This window comes from Aspergillus karnatakaensis (assembly GCF_047715665.1).
Source record: "Aspergillus karnatakaensis strain CBS 102800 unplaced genomic scaffold BJY04scaffold_5, whole genome shotgun sequence".
NCBI classification, from domain to species: Eukaryota; Fungi; Ascomycota; class Eurotiomycetes; order Eurotiales; family Aspergillaceae; genus Aspergillus; species Aspergillus karnatakaensis.
The window spans coordinates 443,233-459,290 of record NW_027395717.1 but is presented as its reverse complement, the minus strand read 5'-3'; the positions used below and the strand labels follow the sequence as shown (position 1 = coordinate 459,290).

Here is a 16,058-nt window from a genome sequence, read left to right as displayed (position 1 = left end):
CCTTTAACAACAGCCAGCTTGATCATCCTTTACAAACCATGACCAACATCATTCGGTTTTTACTCTGAGGCTCATATTACTATAGCCGCTACCTATTGGTTCCTATTAAGAACATACCAATTCTCCGGCCTCGGCACCCCCAAATTATCCCTCAACGTCTTCCCCTCATACTCCTCCCTGAACAATCCTCTCCTCACCAGCTCCGGAATGATATGCTCATTGAAATCCCTCAACCCATCAATGAGACGCGGCTGTATAACCGCAAACCCATCCGTCGCGTCAGCCTCAAGCCAAGCCTGCAAATCATCCGCAATGCTCTGCGTAGTCCCCACAAGCGGCCGATGACCCAATCCAATAGAGCACCGCTCCGCAGTCTGCCGAATACTCAAACCATTGGCACGCGCAAAGGAAGCAATCGCAGCTGCGCGACCTTTCGATGACATCCCGGTCTTGATGTTCGATCCAACGTCGTACTCCTCCGGGAAGGGGGCATCGATATCTGCATCTCCGAAATCGATTCCGAGATTTTGGATTGCGATCTCGATTGGCCACAATGAAGAGACTTCCTGCAGCCTCCGCTCAGCTTCCTCTTGTGTCTCGCCCCAGATCACCGCAACGCCAGTCAGGATGATAAGATGATCTGGATTCCTCCCTGCATCTACCGCCGCGCTCTTCAGCGCCCGAAACGTCCGTTGTCCATCCTCAATACTATAGTTCGCAACATAGATCAAATCCGCCGTCGACCCACCAAATGCAATCCCCTCAGGAGACGTCCCAGCCTGCGCAATAACGGGGTATCCCTGGAGAGGCCTCTCCACTCTCAACGGCTGGTCAATGCGATAAAATCCATCATCAATATTAGGTGCGTGCACCTTCTCCAGATCAACAAACACCCCGCTCTCTTTATCGCGGAGCAGCGCATCATCCTCGAAACTATCCCATAACGTCTGCACAGCACTCAAAAATGCCCTCGCCCTCGCATATTTCTTCCCGCTATCCTTATTCTCCTCAAAGGGCACACCGAGATTCCGAGACCCAGGCCCTAACGTCGTAACGACATTCCACCCTGCTCGTCCGTGGCTGATGTGATCCAGACTCGCGATCTGGCGCGCTACATGTGTAGGCTCGTTATCACTTACTGACGCTGTATAAACGAGCCCGATATGCTGTGTCCGCGCTGCGATGGCGGAGAAGAGCGTTGCGGGTTCAAAGGCACTAACGCTCCAGAAGCTTTTCGCGAGCGGGCCGCCAGGGAACGAGGCGCCGTCCGCGAGGAAGAGTGTGTCGAATTTTGCATCTTCGGCGAGTTGAGCATAGCTGATGTAGTAGTCCACGTCTAAGGAGTCGTGGGCGTGAAAGTCCGGATGTCGCCAGACCTGTGAGACTTGGCCGGAGTAGATGAACGCTGCGAGGTGCAGTTTCTTAGGCGGGCTCGTTGCCATGGTTGGTGGTGGTTTCTCGAGAGATTAAAGATTGCTTTGCTTGACTCTGCCCCCGGGCTTTGTACCTGACACCGGCATGGGGCGTTGACGTCTATCACTAACTTATCGCCTATCCCCTAATCCGAGTTATGATGTCGACATCGGTACATTTTAAGGCATCAACATCCCACCACCAACATTATATTCCGAGAACCAGAAGAGTATGTAGAAGGATCATGCACCAAGCACACCATTGGAGTAGTTTCCAGCGCAAGAGTACATCCTTCTCGGCCAGAGACACTCTTTGAACCTTAGCTTGATCCTGCTTACACCCTTTATACTCCAACTCCTGGACTTAGCGGTGATAGCTGCCGCTGCAGTTGATATACCTCAACCAGTCGTTTCTCAAAGGCGCGTCTTATTAGGTCTGCGTAGATGGTGTTATGTGCCCTACAATTCCGCAATCAAACGTCATTTGCGCGGCCAAAACGAGACAATGTGCCAAGGTAAAGTTAGGGTTGAGAGCTATAAAACAGCTCTACGCGGAGTATCTTGATAAAGCCGCCATAGCTGTGCTGTAAAAGAACATACGCCATGGTGTCGCTATTCCATCCAAACAAAGGCGAAAGCTCCGGATCCTCCCCGGACGACGGTGAAATTGAAGAGGACCGGGCGGCAACAACAACAGTCATTGCCGTATCTGAAGATGATCTATCCAGAGACCTGCGAAAAGACCCCGAGGCTCGGGTTGCCTTCTTAGCCACCTTCTCAGCTGAGGAGGAAAAGAAGATCATGCGCAAGGTCGATCGGCGATTCCTTGTGTTAATTGGATTGATGTTCATGGCGAAGAATGTAAGTAACTTGCATCAATGGCCTGACACTTCTCATGCTTGTGCTGTGCTAATGTTGGTAAGATCTGCTTTGGCAACGCCAGCGTCATCAGGACGATGCAGGTGGGAGAACCCACAAATATCCTCAATGAACTGGGTATGAGCTCTGACGATTACAACTGGGTTGCTACCGCTCAGGGTGTAAGTATGACCTCGTTGTCGACCGATTCGTAACTGACTCTCTGTTAGATACCATATATCATCTTCGAACTGCCTAGCAACCTGTTGCTGAAGTACATGACGCCGCACGCTTTCGAGTCACGTATCTTCTTTACCTGGGGAATTGCAACAGCCTGTTGCAGTGCCGTTAAGACATCAGGCCAGCTTCTAGCTTGTCGCTTCCTGGTCGGGTAAGCCAATCACCCCTTCGGGAAGTCTTCATGGAGCCCATCTGACAAGACGGTAGCATGTTCGAAGCCGGCATGTTCCCTGGCATAATCACAACTCTCTCATACTGGTACCGCACAGACGAAGTCGGGCGCCCAATGCTCTGGTACTTCTGGATCGCGAACCTCTCGACCATAGTTGGATCCTTGATCTGTTACGGCGCAAGTTTCATGGACGGCCTGCGCGGCCTCGGCGGCTGGCGCTGGGCATTCATCCTTGAGGGCGTCGGAACAGTTCTCTTTGCTGGCGCAATCTTCATCATTCTTCCTGATTTTCCTAAGTCGCCGCGCTCGAGCTCCTGGCTAACCCCACGCGAGCAACAGTTTCTTGAAGCTCGCCTTCCGGCAAATGCGCCTGCAACTGCGGATCCAAGCTGGGATACCAAGGAAGCATGGGTGGCGTTCACGAGCCCCACGGTCTGGGGCTTTTTGCTGGACCAGACCCTCATGAATCTGGGTAATTATGCGTTGACGTGGTATCTGCCGACTGTCATCACAAATTTGGGATTTGCGGGACTGCCGAATAACCTCTTGTTAAATATTCCGCCTGCGGCGGCCGGGATTCTAGCCATGTGTATCTGCACGCTACTTACCTCTCGAGCCCTAGTTTCTAGGCCGTTGTTGTGCATGTAAGTTTGCCCCCAGCCCATAACCATTTTAGCCAGCCAAATTTCAGGGCTAACATCGATGTGTAGTGTCATCGTCCTCGGCACAATGATCTGCTTCATCCTCTTCTTCACCCTCTCCAACCGCGGCGGCCTATACACAGCCTGCGTGCTCTCACAATTCTTCATAAATTCCTACTACGTGCCCTACTGGGCGTGGCGCTCAGCGACGCTGACAACCGCCACGGGGGCCGCATTCGCAATCGGTCTGCAAAGCAGCATTGCACAATTAGGATCTGTTGTAGGGCCTCAGATCTTCCAGTCAAAATGGGCGCACAATCGATACAGGAATAGCTTTATCATCGGCTTCTGCTTTGCGGCTGCAGCGCTGGTCTCGAATTTGTGGACTTGGTGGCTTACCCACGATATTGAGCGGAATGTCCTGCAGGTTAGGAAGGGGGCATTGAGGGAGAGGAAGAGGGGTCAAGCTTATTCTGGAGAGAGGGATATTGACGTGCTTGGGGATGAGAGGATTCGGGATTCGAAGTGGCTATGAATGGGAATGTGGATTGAATCGCTGAAGGGTTGGTCGGCCAAGTCTGGTGCATTGGGATTTGGCATTGGTAGCAGCACGAGTCAGTGATGCGGAGTAGAATATGCAATCTAGCATGTAGGATGCTAGTAGCTCGATGCTCAACTCTCGCGTCCTTTTGCTTATGCCTTGTGTCATCCGTGGCGTGTTTTGGAGAAGGGCTCGCGTCATCCGTGCCCTAGGACGCCTTATCTGTGTAATTTGCCCGAGAGCACGTTACAGCTGTAAGTGAATAAATATCCCCGAGAGAAACCTGCTCGCTGCCCTTGAGCACTGGAAAGGGAAAAAAGAAGCATACCTTCATGATGGCCTCAATAAACCCCGAAACACTCGCAGCCGTCCGCAAGAAGTATGCCGAAGAAGCAAACAAGCGTCTCCGACCGGATGGCACATCTCAGTTCCTCCCTCTCACATCATCAGAGTCGGAGCGTTTGCGCTCCCTCGCCGAAGATCCCTGGGTCGATCATGCCAAACTCAACGCCCAACTTTCACCCATCCAAGACGACTCCAAGCACCGCTTCTTTATTCTCGGCGCAGGCTTCGGCGGACTGCAGTTTGCGGTCCGCCTGCTTAACGAGGGAATTGCAAAATCTGCTGATGAAATCCGCCTCGCGGATGCGGCGGGTGGGTTCGGTGGGACGTGGTACTGGAATAGATTCCCGGGGTTGCATTGTGACATTGAGAGTTATGTTTACCTCCCGTTGCTTGAGGAGACGGGGTACGTGCCTAGCCATAAGTATGCGCCTGCGGCAGAGATCCGGGGACAAGCGGACCGAATCGCAGAGAAGTGGGAGTTGGTTGATAAGACGTTGTTCAGAACGGATGTGGAGAAGGTCACTTGGGATGAACGGGACCAAGTTTGGATTGTCGAAGGTATTGAACATCGCGGTCCAGGTGAACGGGAGAGAAGGTTTCGGTTCATCGCGGAGTATGTCTATCTCGCTGCCGGCGTTCTGACGAAGCCTCAAATCCCAAAAATCCCTGGGTTGACAAAGTTCGGCGGAGAGCTATTCCATACTGCGCGATGGAACTATGGCGTCTCTGGTGGGTCGCAGGAGGATCAAAAGCTTACTGGGTTAAAGGGGAAAAAGGTCGCTGTTATCGGCACGGCTGCAACAGCAATTGCTGTGGTCCCGGAAGTTGCAAAGTATGCTGGCGAGCTATTCGTTGTTCAACGGACGCCAGCGTATGTGAAGGAGCGTGGACAGCGGGTTACAGACGAGAAGGAATTCCGCAGCACCGTTGCCGAAAAGAAAGGCTGGCAGTATGAGCGACAATGGAATTTGAATAAGTTCATGACGAACGCTGCCAAAGAGGGAGATGTGAACTTGATCAACGACGGGTGGACAGATTCGCCTGCTTACTCGGCTGTGCTGGGAACCCCCGGCCACGGGGTCATCGGGGAGCTCTCGCAGGAGGAGCTGGAGAATCATGCTGACAAGTATCATGCGCTTGATCTGCCTCATATGGATCGAGTTCGGGCAAGGGTCGACCAGATTGTCAAGGACCCCAAGACAGCTGACAAGCTCAAACCATGGTATCCGTCCTGGTGCAAGCGACCAACGTTCAGCGACTTCTACCTACAGACTTTCAATCGTGAAAATGTCCACCTCGTCGACACAGACGGAAAGGGCCCCTCGGCCGTGACAGAGAAAGGAATCGTTGTAGGGGAGAAGGAATACCCTGTCGACATCATCATCTTCAGCACAGGGTACAAAGCACCTACCGCAGGCAACGGCAGCCCTTCTGCCCGGACTGGCGTGGATATCGTCGGACGAGGCGGCCAGTCTCTTGACGAGAAATGGGCTTCCACTGGCCCCGCGACACTGCACGGTTATGCCACGAGCGGCTTCCCTAACCTGTTCTTCTCGGGTACAAACCAAGCCACGATCACAGGCAACAACATCTTCATGCTAGGTCTGATTGCCAAGCATGTCGCATTCTGGATCGGCGAGGCGGAGAAGCGTATTGGGTCCGGGCATGGGAAACGTGCGATTATCGAGGTGACACGGGATGCAGAAGAGGCGCATTCAAGAGAGGTTTTGCGCCGGGCACCCTTTTACTCGGTTCTTGGAGGGTGTACGCCTGGATACTTCAATGGGTATGGAGAGAGTGCAGCGATAACGGATCCTGTTGAGAAGGCCAAGCGGGCCAGGGGAAGCGCTTGGTCTGAAGGTGCGATTTCATTTTTGAATCTCATTGAGGGATGGAGAGAGGACGGGGAGCTGAAGGGGCTGTCGATCGTGCCAGCAAGGCAGCTGAAGGCTCAACTTTAGGTAGTTTCTACCCTGCCCACTCTCCAGATTAGTAGACTCGAAGAACTCAAATCCAGAGAAGGCAACATCGACTGGGAATAGAAGTAACTGAAACAGGGTATCCCAGCTATCAATGTCTTTTATTGTTGCGTGTCTCAGTATAGATTATCGTAATTAGTTCGGCGTCACTGCCATCCAAATGTTCAAGCTAAACTTGAAGTTCGTGTTCGTACAAGGGGGAAAAGGAAATAGAAGACAAAAGCAGAATGGAAAATCAATAGATACAGCGAAGGGTACGGATTGCGGGTTCAAAGATCCCAAAAGATCGCGGAGGATACTAGACAGCAGAGCTCACTCTTGTTATACATATCGAAAAAGTGTAATCAAACGACTTGTTGGTGTGGAACGAGCCGGAACGTCTAGAAGACGTACTGGGAATAATCAGTCTTATCCTGAACAGAGAGTATCAAGAGACTTACGGGAATGAAGAGATACGGAACACGCTTCTCATACTCAGTCCACGCCTCGCCGTACTTGTTGCGACAGCGTTGAATATCACGCAGGGCACGGTGGGAAATCATGGCAGCGAAGAAGACGGGATAGAACCATGGGAATGGGCTGTTGAATCCGGTAATAAGACCCCAGTTCAAGGCGAAATAAAGGTCGCAAGTATAGTGGATCTTGCGAGCCTTGCCATCTGTTCGAGTCAATAGCTGCTCTGTCTATCCGGGAGAAAGAAGAACTTACACCATCCGTCAACCAGGATTTTGGAGCCATCAGCGGCAGTGATTGTCTTGGGATTCTCGAGGGTTTGCCACGGCAGCTGAGGGAAGGCTTTGCGGAACACAGTAGTACCGCGTTCCTGCTGACGGTAACGGTTCTTCTGGCTGTTGGTCGTATCCCAGACCCAGTAGACAAACAAATAAGCGATGTACAAGAAGACTAGGAAGTAGCGGTTCCAACGATAGGTAGCAGGGTCGTGATTAGCGAGGTAGATGGTGCAGTGGCAGTAACTCAAGGGCACACCAGCCAGGTTCCAGAAAATCAGCATGAAGCCCCATTTCTCATAGTACATATCCCTGAAAATTGTTAGCTATGCTCTAGTGCTCTGTCCAGAACAACTCACCACGTGGACACAATGCACTCTTCACCCTTGGAGCAGGCGTTGGCATAGAGAAAGTGGGCCATCAACAGAAAGCCAACCTCTCCAGACATGTAACCGTAGACCTCGTACTGCCTGGCCGCGGTACCCAAGGTAACAAGAAGAAGAATGTACCATGGTAGGCGAACCTCAAAGAACATCTTGAAATCCAAGAGGCCGAACATGCGCGGGTTGAGTTCAGCACCCATGAAGAAGTCATAAATGGGATAGCCTGTCATGCGATGCTCCGCGCCACGCGCCAATGCCGAGAAGTAAGCAATGAAGGAGACGAGGAATCCGGAGAGAATGGCAACGCTCATGAGAGAGCCAAACTCGTCAACAATCGTGTACAGCTTGAAAAGGCCGGTGAAATGGAGAGTAGCGGCAATTGCGAGAGTAGTCCAGAAAGACCAGAGTGCGGAGCAGTAGTATGGTAGCTGCTTTCCCTTCAGGTGCGGCAAAGGGCGGCCCATAACGGTGATGCCAGGAACAACCAGATAACAGATACCTTCGAAAACGAAAAATGTCCAGTACATTGTCCAGGCCTTGAGAGTCGGATACGCGCCTTCGTACACCAAATGACCCAAGTGCGAGAAAAATTCCGACAAGCTCTGTCCTTCCGATGGACGAGGAAACTTCCCGTCATAGTATGTTGCGCCTATCCACATGTAATACATGAGTAGAGGGAAGCCGATCATCATGGCCAGGACGCCCGCAGAGCCTCCGAACTCGTAGTGCCCGCTGTAGTCGACTTTGGGGTCTTTGCCTTCCACCCAGCCGTCAATGACTCGCTCCGACTTTGCGGCGTGTCCGTTGCTATGTCCGTTCTCGTGTCCGTTTGCCTGCCCATCGGTGTGTCCATTGGTGATCTTTTCATCATCAGAGAGCTCCTCGGTTTTTATCCGAGTAGAGCGCCTTCTGGTCGCCGATTTCGTCCTCCCCCTATTTTCTGAGGCGGAATCGGATGGCTCCTCGGAGGGCGCAACGCTGCTGCGGGTTCGACGGCCACCAGGTGTCTCGACGTAACCGGGGCGCTCCATCTTCCTAACAACACGTAAAACAGTAAGCAATTGACACAGAACGCGGCACTCGAATCGGGCCTGAGGGTGATCAAGGGGCGTAATTGTCGCAAGGAGAAGCTTGCCCCTGATTGGAGGGTGGCAACTTACTTGGGGGTTTTCCCCGTCTGCGAACGAGTGAGGGTCATATTGTTCTAAGCATGCGCCAATCGAAAGGCTACAACCTGGAAACAAAAGGAAAGAAAGAAAGGAAGGAAAAGAAGGGTATGCGCGAGAAAACAGGAGAGAGAGAAGAAAACGCAGGAATGTTTGGTGGAAAGGACAACAAAAAATAAAGCCGGGGTTAGCTGGGGCGATCTTTAAGGGGCCAGCAAATCAGCGGCCGCCGTTCATCCACAAAAAATCAAGAATCTCACTTGCATCTGCATGGAGGAATCCTACAAGACACCTGGACCATCAGATAGCAGTAGCCCATATACTAGATTCATCTTTTCTAAATTTGTAATATTGTGTATAGTATATATTATAATATAGTGTATGATTGATGAAATGCCAGACCCCTGACTCCGACCCATTCTACTCCCAAATACAACGGTCAAGATATCACACTCGGGCTAAAATCATTTAAAAATGGTACAGGAAAGGAAGAAATATCAACAAACGCGAGTGCTTGGCCGAACGTAAAGGGTTTCAGGCACCCCTTTGAATATTTGTTGACATGAGCGTGATCTTCTTGTTCTTCTTTCCCTTCTTCTTGGCGCCTGACGAGGAAGTGCTGGCTTCCACGGCGGTTTGTGCTATCACCTCAGACTCCTGATGAGCAAATAGCTCGTCCTCCCAGCCCTCGCGCCATCCATCGCCGGGTGTGGCTCGGAGATGATCCGGTGGGGGGCCTGAATGAGGGGTTATGGCAGCCGTTCCCCAGACAGTGCGAGATCCCGGGGGACTGGTCGACGGACTGGCCAGAGCACTGAAGTGAGAAGACGGCCTAGGTGGTGAGGCAGAGGACCCCAGCTGAAGATTTGACGTATCAACGTTTGAAGAACCACCAGCCAGCGGCAGAAAGTCTCGATCAGAAAACGGAGCGTCGTCTGCGCTCATGCTCGGCCTCTTCCGGCGGGCTGCAGCCCAACGTTTCTCATCCTCTTCCTTCTCAGCTCGGATGCGGCTCTTCTCCTCGCGAACTTCTTTTTCTTTGTTTCGCTTCCGCCTTTTGTGTATTTCGGTATGAAATTGCTCGAGCACATCCGGCATGACAACGTCTCTCCAGTCACACTCAAGAAAGCTAACTTCACAGCCATATGGGAGGTGCCCAAGATACTTGACTCGCTTGCGCAATTCATCATCAACTATGTGACCAGTGGTTATGTGCTCAACACGAGGGAGGATTGTTGCGGGGAACAGGGAATAGTCCCCAAAGGCGGCCTTGAGGATGCGAATGTCAAGGGGAGAAAGGTAGAAATGGGGTAGGGCTTGATAAAAGTAATACGGCAGGTCTATTGGGTGAGGTGCATTGCCGGCTTTTTTCCGATTCGATGTTGCAGTATCTCGACCGGTGGCAGGCTGCTTCTGCTTGGAATCGATGCCGTTTGTGGCAGTAAGTTCCATATTACCTATGGCCTCTGTCGTTTTTTGTATTCCGCTGTGTGCAGCAGCCTGCTCACTGGGTAAAGACTGTCCGGACTTTGTTGCATGTTGAGAAGCATAAAAGACCGCAACTTCTTCCGGCGGCGGCTGAAGATCGATTGGATCTCTTGAAGGCCGACTGACTGCGGGCTGGGATGCTGGCTCTGGCGGATTCCCGATCCCTTCCAGCTTCTGTTTAGCTTCGTTGATGGCTGTTACCGCCTTTTTTGTCCAAGTAGTGTCATCGCCAAACATAATTTCATCTTCCTGCTCCTGCCGAAGTAAATCTTGTATCTCCGCATCATACTGTGAGTTCATATAATCTTCGCCCCCTTTCATAATACGAGCATAATCCGCGACCTCAGCAGCATGGTACCAAGGAATATCTTCCTCCGCAGCGAGGCTCTCAGCGCCGTCCCTAGGCAAGGCGAGAGTGCTGCGGGGTTCTCTTTTTACGAGCCTTAGGACAACATCGCCGCCCTCGAAGGGAAGGACTCCTTCTTGGCCACTGAACCATCGCACTGGTCGCGTTTCGGAAATGTATATGCTGTCCCAGCAGATCGGGCACTTTTTCCAGCGCGCCTTCTTCTCAGGAACCAAATTCTCGTCGTCTGTCGAGTGCATAAAGCGAATGAGACACGGCAGACAAAAAATATGTCCGCACCGAGCCATTCGCGGCGCCACTGGTGTAGACAAGCAGATTGGACAGCTAGACGATTGCGTCTGGGCAGAGACAAGAACCTGGAGGACAGAGTCCCAGTCCAAATGTACATCAGCATTGGCGGCTTGCGCGTGATAGGCTCGGTTGGGTGATACGATGAAACGATAATTGGCATGCACATAACGAGCCTTGTCCATGGCATGGTGGCCCGAGCCCAGGCCCCAGGAGTTATAACGGCGCGGGTTTCGCGGCGGGGGATGATTTTCAGGTCGTGGGGGGAGGGAAAAGTTCATCAAATGTGTAATGGACGTCTGTCCCTTTCGGCTGGTGGACGATCTCATGATGGCCTACATTCCCGTCAGTCAGGCCGATTGCCGCCAGACTGGATGAGCACTCACCGACTCATCTATATCATCATCCAATAACCGGGGTCGTCTTTGTCGCTTGTGCTGACTCCTCAAAGCCTGGTTGTTCCGAGCTGAGCTAGGATTCCTCCACGCCAATCCCGCGCCAAAACTGCCTGATCCTCCTACGCGTCTCGTGCCAGGGTCGACACCGGGTGCGGAGTGAAATGATGGAGATGACGACTTGTTTGGGATGTTCACCGCCTTAGAAGAGGTGGGAGTCTGGCCAGAATTGGACGACATTGCTTGCTTGGGCAAGCAGTGGGTATGGTGAGGGGATGTGAAGCACAAGAGGGGCCGCACCGGGAAGACGCGAAGCAGTTTCCGCCTCCCTAGAGCTCGAACCGCAGCCGAAAACGTAGAATTGATAGATCAAGATGATTAATCGAGATGATCAGTAGCCCTGGGGGATAGCAAGTGGAGAGGAGAAGCACCAGCAACCCGATCCTCCTCCTGGCTCGAGGCGGGAAAGGGGAGAAAAGCCAGTGAGGGGCGACTTGCGCGAGAGATGACATACTCCGATGCAATGGCCTTGGCACAAGTTGGAGCCTCAGGCACGTGCCACCCGCCGACGACGGAAAAAAACATCATCTCAACCCAAGCTGGCTGTCAAGTCGTCTCCCTCCTTTGCCTGCTGTTCTGTTGCCCCTCCCAACAGCTAACCTATCTTTCTATACTCATTAGGTTCGTACTCTTTTTTTCTTCCTTCACTCTCCTCTCATTGTTCCCTTTCTCATCCCGCACTTTCTCTTCGCGCAGGCTAACACACGACCTCCCCTCTAGGCTATTTCCACACTACCGCTGCCGACACCAACAGCTACCACCACCAACCTCTACATCCAGACACCTTCCCTAAGGGGATAATGGCCGCGTAGAAGCGCTCAACAACCCCTGACGAATAACTTTTCCGGTCCTCGTATGGCTCCCATTGAGGCAACGCGTGGCTGAAATAGTCGAGGCTCCCTTCCTGCCTAGACATGATGAACCATCATCTGCCCGCAATGCCCCATGGGCAGCCGCCCATCCCTCCGCCCCGACGCCAACAAGACGCTCCGTACGTGAGTGGACCTCCCAACATGCGGTCTCCTCCCGCCTACATGGGCTACCCGCCTCAAATGAGCGGTCATCCTCCCCCGGCCGCCTTCTCCCCGCAGCAGTACCCTCAGTGGTATGCTCCATTTCCGCCAATGCAGATGCCGCCTCGTCCATACCCCAACCCATATGCACCGGCATTCATATCATCATACCCTCCCGGCCAGCCTCTGATGGCTCCGGCTCACATCCCGCCACATTCACTCCCTTTGCAAAATCGGGCTTCAACTCCGTTTCAAACCCCAATATCTCCGTCAGTGGGCCCAGGTCCCGCACATATCCAAGCGCACCCTCAGTCGCCTGTTGTAATTCCCGTTCAGTCTACACCTAGCCCAGCAATGTCTTCGTCTCCCGGTCCGGCCCCGGCTAATACTGTTCCGCCTCCCAAAGAGCCCTTCCGCGCTCCGGTAAGTGCCATCATGCTATTTAGATACTCATAGGCTAATCTACTAAATACAGCTTCCTTGGCTTTCCATCCCTGATAGCCCTTTTCCTGCAAGAGCTCCCCGCAGGCAGCGTACAGGCCACACCCTGCAGTCTTCTACACTCTCCGTTGAATTTCCTGCAAAAGACACTCAACGCCCCCAGGAAGTAGAAAAGCCAATTCAGCCCACTGTCCAGGAGACTCAAGTGCACACGCCCTCTGAACCGCAGACTCCCACTTTGTCCGCTGCCCCCTCTGTCGCAGACTCCACGCAACCAACCACTCCTTCGACCGTACAGAGCTCGGCTGCCCGTCCTCAATCTCAGCCTAAAGGTCCGAAGGCACCTGTTCCGGTTGTACCAGTGGTTCCGGTCATTCCTGCTCCGACCACTCCTCGTCAAACGACAAAGGTTGAAGCTAATCGTTCTTCTGAAACACCAAAATCGAGCTCGGATGCAGCGGATGCAGCAACACAGCCTGCTGAAACTGTTGAGGAAAAGCAAGAGGATCCAGTAAAGCCTGCGGCGCCAAAGTCGTGGGCAGATCTAGTCCGAAACAAGAATCTTGCTCGTGCTGCAGCTAGCCAAAATGCCCCGACGGATGTCGTCAACGGCGTGGTCAAGCCACAAAGCCAATCTGTTGCAGATGTTATTCAAGACCTTGGAGACGATGTTTCCCAGTACAGCGACAAAGTGGCTTTTCTTGAGCCAAGAGGCCTTGTCAACACTGGCAATATGTGTTATATGAACTCGGTGCTCCAGATTCTGGTATCATGTGTGCCCTTCTATCAGTTCCTGGATCACATTGGAAAGCGGGTTTCCCATAGCTTCCATAGCAATTCTCCGATGATCGATGCTCTAATCATGTTCATGAGGGAATTCCGGGCCATTGACGCTGCCGACACTGAAGAGCAGCTCCGCATGAGACTAAAACCAACTGAGCTCGAGCAATACGGAGACGCTTTTGTTCCAGAGTTTGTATATGAAGTCATCCGCCAGTTGCCGCGGTTCAGAGACATGCGCCGCGGCCATCAGCAAGATGCACAAGAGTTCTTAGGCTTCCTTCTCGAAGAAATGCACGAGGAATGCGCTCGTGCTATCAAGGACTCTGCGAAACTTCCAGCCCCGGCCACGGACGTTGACTCGACATCCACGAACGGTGAGGGTGGTGACGGTTGGCTAGAAGTTGGTTCCAAACAAAAGTCTGCCGTTACCCGGTCATCTGGCCACATTTCCTCGGAGTCGCCAATCACGAAGATTTTTGGTGGAAAGATTCGCTCCGAATTCCGCGTCCCGGGCAACAAGGCTTCTGTGACCCTTGAGCCATACCAGCCGTTACAGCTTGATATTGGCTCACCCGATGTCCATAACATTGTGGATGCACTTAGAGGGTTGACGAAATCTGAAAGCATTCAAGGAGACTTCAACTCCTCTCGAGGTCCGAATGTCACTGCCACTAAGCAGGTCTTCATTGAAACCTTGCCTCCTGTCCTTATTCTTCACTTGAAGCGGTTCCAGTATGACAGCGTGACACACGGCACCCAGAAGATCTGGAAGAAGATTGGGTATCCCCTTGATCTTGAGATCCCTCGAGAGGTGTTCCCTCCTAATAGACGTAACATCATGATGGCTCAGGGTGGCCTTCCCAAATATCGTCTTATGGGAGTCATTTATCATCATGGGAAGAATGCCAGTGGCGGTCATTACACTGTCGACGTTCGTCGTCAGGAAGGCCGTGAATGGATTCGTCTTGACGACACGGTTATCCGCCGTATTAAGAGCGAGGATGTCGCAGAAGCCGGCGGCGAAGAAGACCCCAAGGCTCTTGCCGCCGCACTCGAGCAACATAAGAGGGACAAGGATCCTACCAATATTTTCGATCATATCGACCAAGGCGATCAGTCTGACGATGGTCGCGGCTGGAGTCAAGTTAATGGCAGTGGCTCTACTGGTCACTCCAGCAAGAAATCCACATCTGGTGCTAATGGCACTCCAAGCCAATCCGGAGCTACATCCGGTGTCCGTACACCTCTCGGACGATACGGCAGCCGCGACAACAAGGTAGCGTATCTGTTGTTCTACCAGCGTATACCATGATCATCTTGACGACAGACTGGAGCAACCCATTTCAACCCAGGGTACGTGCTCGACAACTGACTACTCGCCTCCCTCTCTGCATTTTCGGGCGCGGGTACTCCAAATTGTGCATCATGATAGCACGACCTTCTACCCTTTAAACGTTTTCTCATTCTTCCCGACCACACCCATTTCAGACTATCTGCTTCCGAGGAGAACCAGTCTCATTCGACACTCGGTGGTTCCTACCAACCCATAAGCCGGCCCGACTCGACCTTGGCAGCCCTTGCTGATGCAATCTTGGACGTCTGTGTTTATCTTGCCCTCTCCCCTTCACGAAATGCTCTTCACGGCAGCTGTTTGTGACCTATTCCATCTAGTTCATTTCTTCCGATTTACTCGACTCACTTGGTACCATTCCCCCGCTTCGCCCTTTGTCTTTTTTTCCGATGCTGTTCCCGGTGGATGTTGCTCTGGTATATACCCCGATTTTCCTCGCATAGCCCTTTGGTTTACCTCGCTTCCCGGCTGCTTCTGTGCTCCGGGGCCCGAGACGGGATTATAACGACGGCATGAATTTCCTTTGATAGATGTGTGCGTGTTGTCTCAATAGCGTGGCTGTTGCTGTTGTTGTCACGAGACGATGATATCGTTGCTTTGGTGAACGATGGTGAAGACTTGGGATTGTCTCTGAGGCCCGGTCTGACTGTATGCTTTCTAATGCGAGGGGCGGTATGTTTGTGTGTAAATGAGGGGAAGAGAGAGTTAGAGGATGTGACTTGGCGGTGGTTGTGCAGTACAAAAGCTTGCTTGAGGAAATACAAAATCAATTTCAGAAATCAAAATAGTACTGGCTCGAACTAACTTAGCCTCGTAGCTGGTCCATCTCTGCTTTCTAAGTGGCGAGATATATAAGGCCGCGAGCGGCCTCCAGCACCTTCCCCTCCAGCTTCATCTTAAAATACTTAATATAGACCCGCTCCTGCTCAGTCCATTATTTCTCATTGTTTCTCAGACTATAACAGCCCAGCCGATAACTTCCCACTCCCACCTCCATCTCGATTTCATAGAATCAACTACTCTACCTCGTTGGATCAATCTAGGCGCCTGGCACTCAGGTACACCAGAGATCCCTGGAGAACAACCATCTTCTCTCGCCTCCAGCCTCAACGCAGATTCACGAGACGCCGATAACGATTTGACGGCCTTTGCGATTCGCTGTCCACGGCCGCGGGAATCTACACACGATCGAACCACTCCTGACCCTAGTCAGGTCGAGGGTGGGTGTTAGCTTCACGCTATGCAAAGGGGCGATGTCGGGATTGTGCGGCTGTTGCTGGAGGCGGACGATAGTTTGAGGACTTTGGGCGAGGATACACCCGTTATATTGGAAGTAAACGGAGAGAACAGGGTCGTCGTTTTGTTCTTGCTGGAGGGGGCTTTATCAGATATGTTTTGCTGGTAAAG

General features: G+C 52.4%; 6 protein-coding genes across 6 annotated transcripts; 3 read left to right on the top strand and 3 right to left on the bottom strand.

Moving 5' to 3' along the window:
• Nucleotides 1–92: 92 nt before the first annotated feature.
• On the bottom strand, nucleotides 93–1,442 carry BJY04DRAFT_214084 (putative monooxygenase YxeK; the record flags this gene model as incomplete). The annotated part of the gene is made up of 1 exon (XM_073715110.1): nucleotides 93–1,442. The coding sequence occupies one exon, from the start codon at nucleotides 1,440–1,442 to the stop codon at nucleotides 93–95; it is 1,350 nt and encodes a 449-aa protein (XP_073575699.1).
• A 573-nt stretch (nucleotides 1,443–2,015) lies between these two features.
• BJY04DRAFT_230140 (putative vitamin H transporter) lies at nucleotides 2,016–3,858 on the top strand (the record flags this gene model as incomplete). Its single annotated transcript, XM_073719222.1, has 5 exons — nucleotides 2,016–2,273; nucleotides 2,336–2,452; nucleotides 2,501–2,661; nucleotides 2,718–3,326; nucleotides 3,393–3,858. 5 exons carry the CDS (start codon nucleotides 2,016–2,018, stop codon nucleotides 3,856–3,858), a joined length of 1,611 nt encoding a protein of 536 aa, XP_073575698.1.
• Nucleotides 3,859–4,199: 341 nt separating this feature from the next.
• Nucleotides 4,200–6,170, top strand: BJY04DRAFT_214082 (flavin-containing monooxygenase; the record flags this gene model as incomplete). Its single annotated transcript, XM_073715109.1, has 1 exon — nucleotides 4,200–6,170. One exon carries the CDS (start codon nucleotides 4,200–4,202, stop codon nucleotides 6,168–6,170), a length of 1,971 nt encoding a protein of 656 aa, XP_073575697.1.
• Nucleotides 6,171–6,236: 66 nt separating this feature from the next.
• erg4 (c-24(28) sterol reductase) lies at nucleotides 6,237–8,597 on the bottom strand. The gene is made up of 5 exons (XM_073709896.1): nucleotides 8,460–8,597; nucleotides 7,276–8,334; nucleotides 6,897–7,228; nucleotides 6,629–6,846; nucleotides 6,237–6,580 (listed from the first exon to the last, which is right to left on the bottom strand). The coding sequence occupies exons 1-5, from the start codon at nucleotides 8,495–8,497 to the stop codon at nucleotides 6,569–6,571; spliced, it is 1,659 nt and encodes a 552-aa protein (XP_073575696.1). The 5' UTR covers nucleotides 8,498–8,597; the 3' UTR covers nucleotides 6,237–6,568.
• Nucleotides 8,598–8,815: 218 nt separating this feature from the next.
• BJY04DRAFT_119145 (RING-type E3 ubiquitin transferase MAG2) lies at nucleotides 8,816–11,453 on the bottom strand. Its single transcript, XM_073708301.1, has 2 exons — nucleotides 10,995–11,453; nucleotides 8,816–10,943 (listed from the first exon to the last, which is right to left on the bottom strand). Exons 1-2 carry the CDS (start codon nucleotides 11,241–11,243, stop codon nucleotides 9,000–9,002), a joined length of 2,193 nt encoding a protein of 730 aa, XP_073575695.1. The 5' UTR covers nucleotides 11,244–11,453; the 3' UTR covers nucleotides 8,816–8,999.
• A 548-nt stretch (nucleotides 11,454–12,001) lies between these two features.
• On the top strand, nucleotides 12,002–14,612 carry BJY04DRAFT_214079 (mRNA-binding ubiquitin-specific protease UBP3; the record flags this gene model as incomplete). The annotated part of the gene is made up of 2 exons (XM_073715108.1): nucleotides 12,002–12,499; nucleotides 12,552–14,612. 2 exons carry the CDS (start codon nucleotides 12,002–12,004, stop codon nucleotides 14,610–14,612), a joined length of 2,559 nt encoding a protein of 852 aa, XP_073575694.1.
• Between the last annotated feature and the right edge of the window lie 1,446 nt (nucleotides 14,613–16,058).

What these genes read in the sequence shown, in the direction of transcription:
- erg4 (XM_073709896.1), bottom strand. Translation starts at nt 8,497, where the DNA reads ATGACCCTCACTCGTTCGCAGACGGGGAAAACCCCCAA. An exon ending in GAGTGCATTGTGTCCACGTG is followed by an intron (nt 7,229 to 7,275) that starts GTGAGTTGTTCT and finishes AACAATTTTCAG; the next exon opens with GGATATGTACTATGAGAAAT. An exon ending in AATCCTGGTTGACGGATGGT is followed by an intron (nt 6,847 to 6,896) that starts GTAAGTTCTTCT and finishes TGACTCGAACAG; the next exon opens with ATGGCAAGGCTCGCAAGATC.
- BJY04DRAFT_119145 (XM_073708301.1), bottom strand. Translation starts at nt 11,243, where the DNA reads ATGTCGTCCAATTCTGGCCAGACTCCCACCTCTTCTAAGGCGGTGAAC. An exon ending in ATGATGATATAGATGAGTCG is followed by an intron (nt 10,944 to 10,994) that starts GTGAGTGCTCAT and finishes ACGGGAATGTAG; the next exon opens with GCCATCATGAGATCGTCCAC.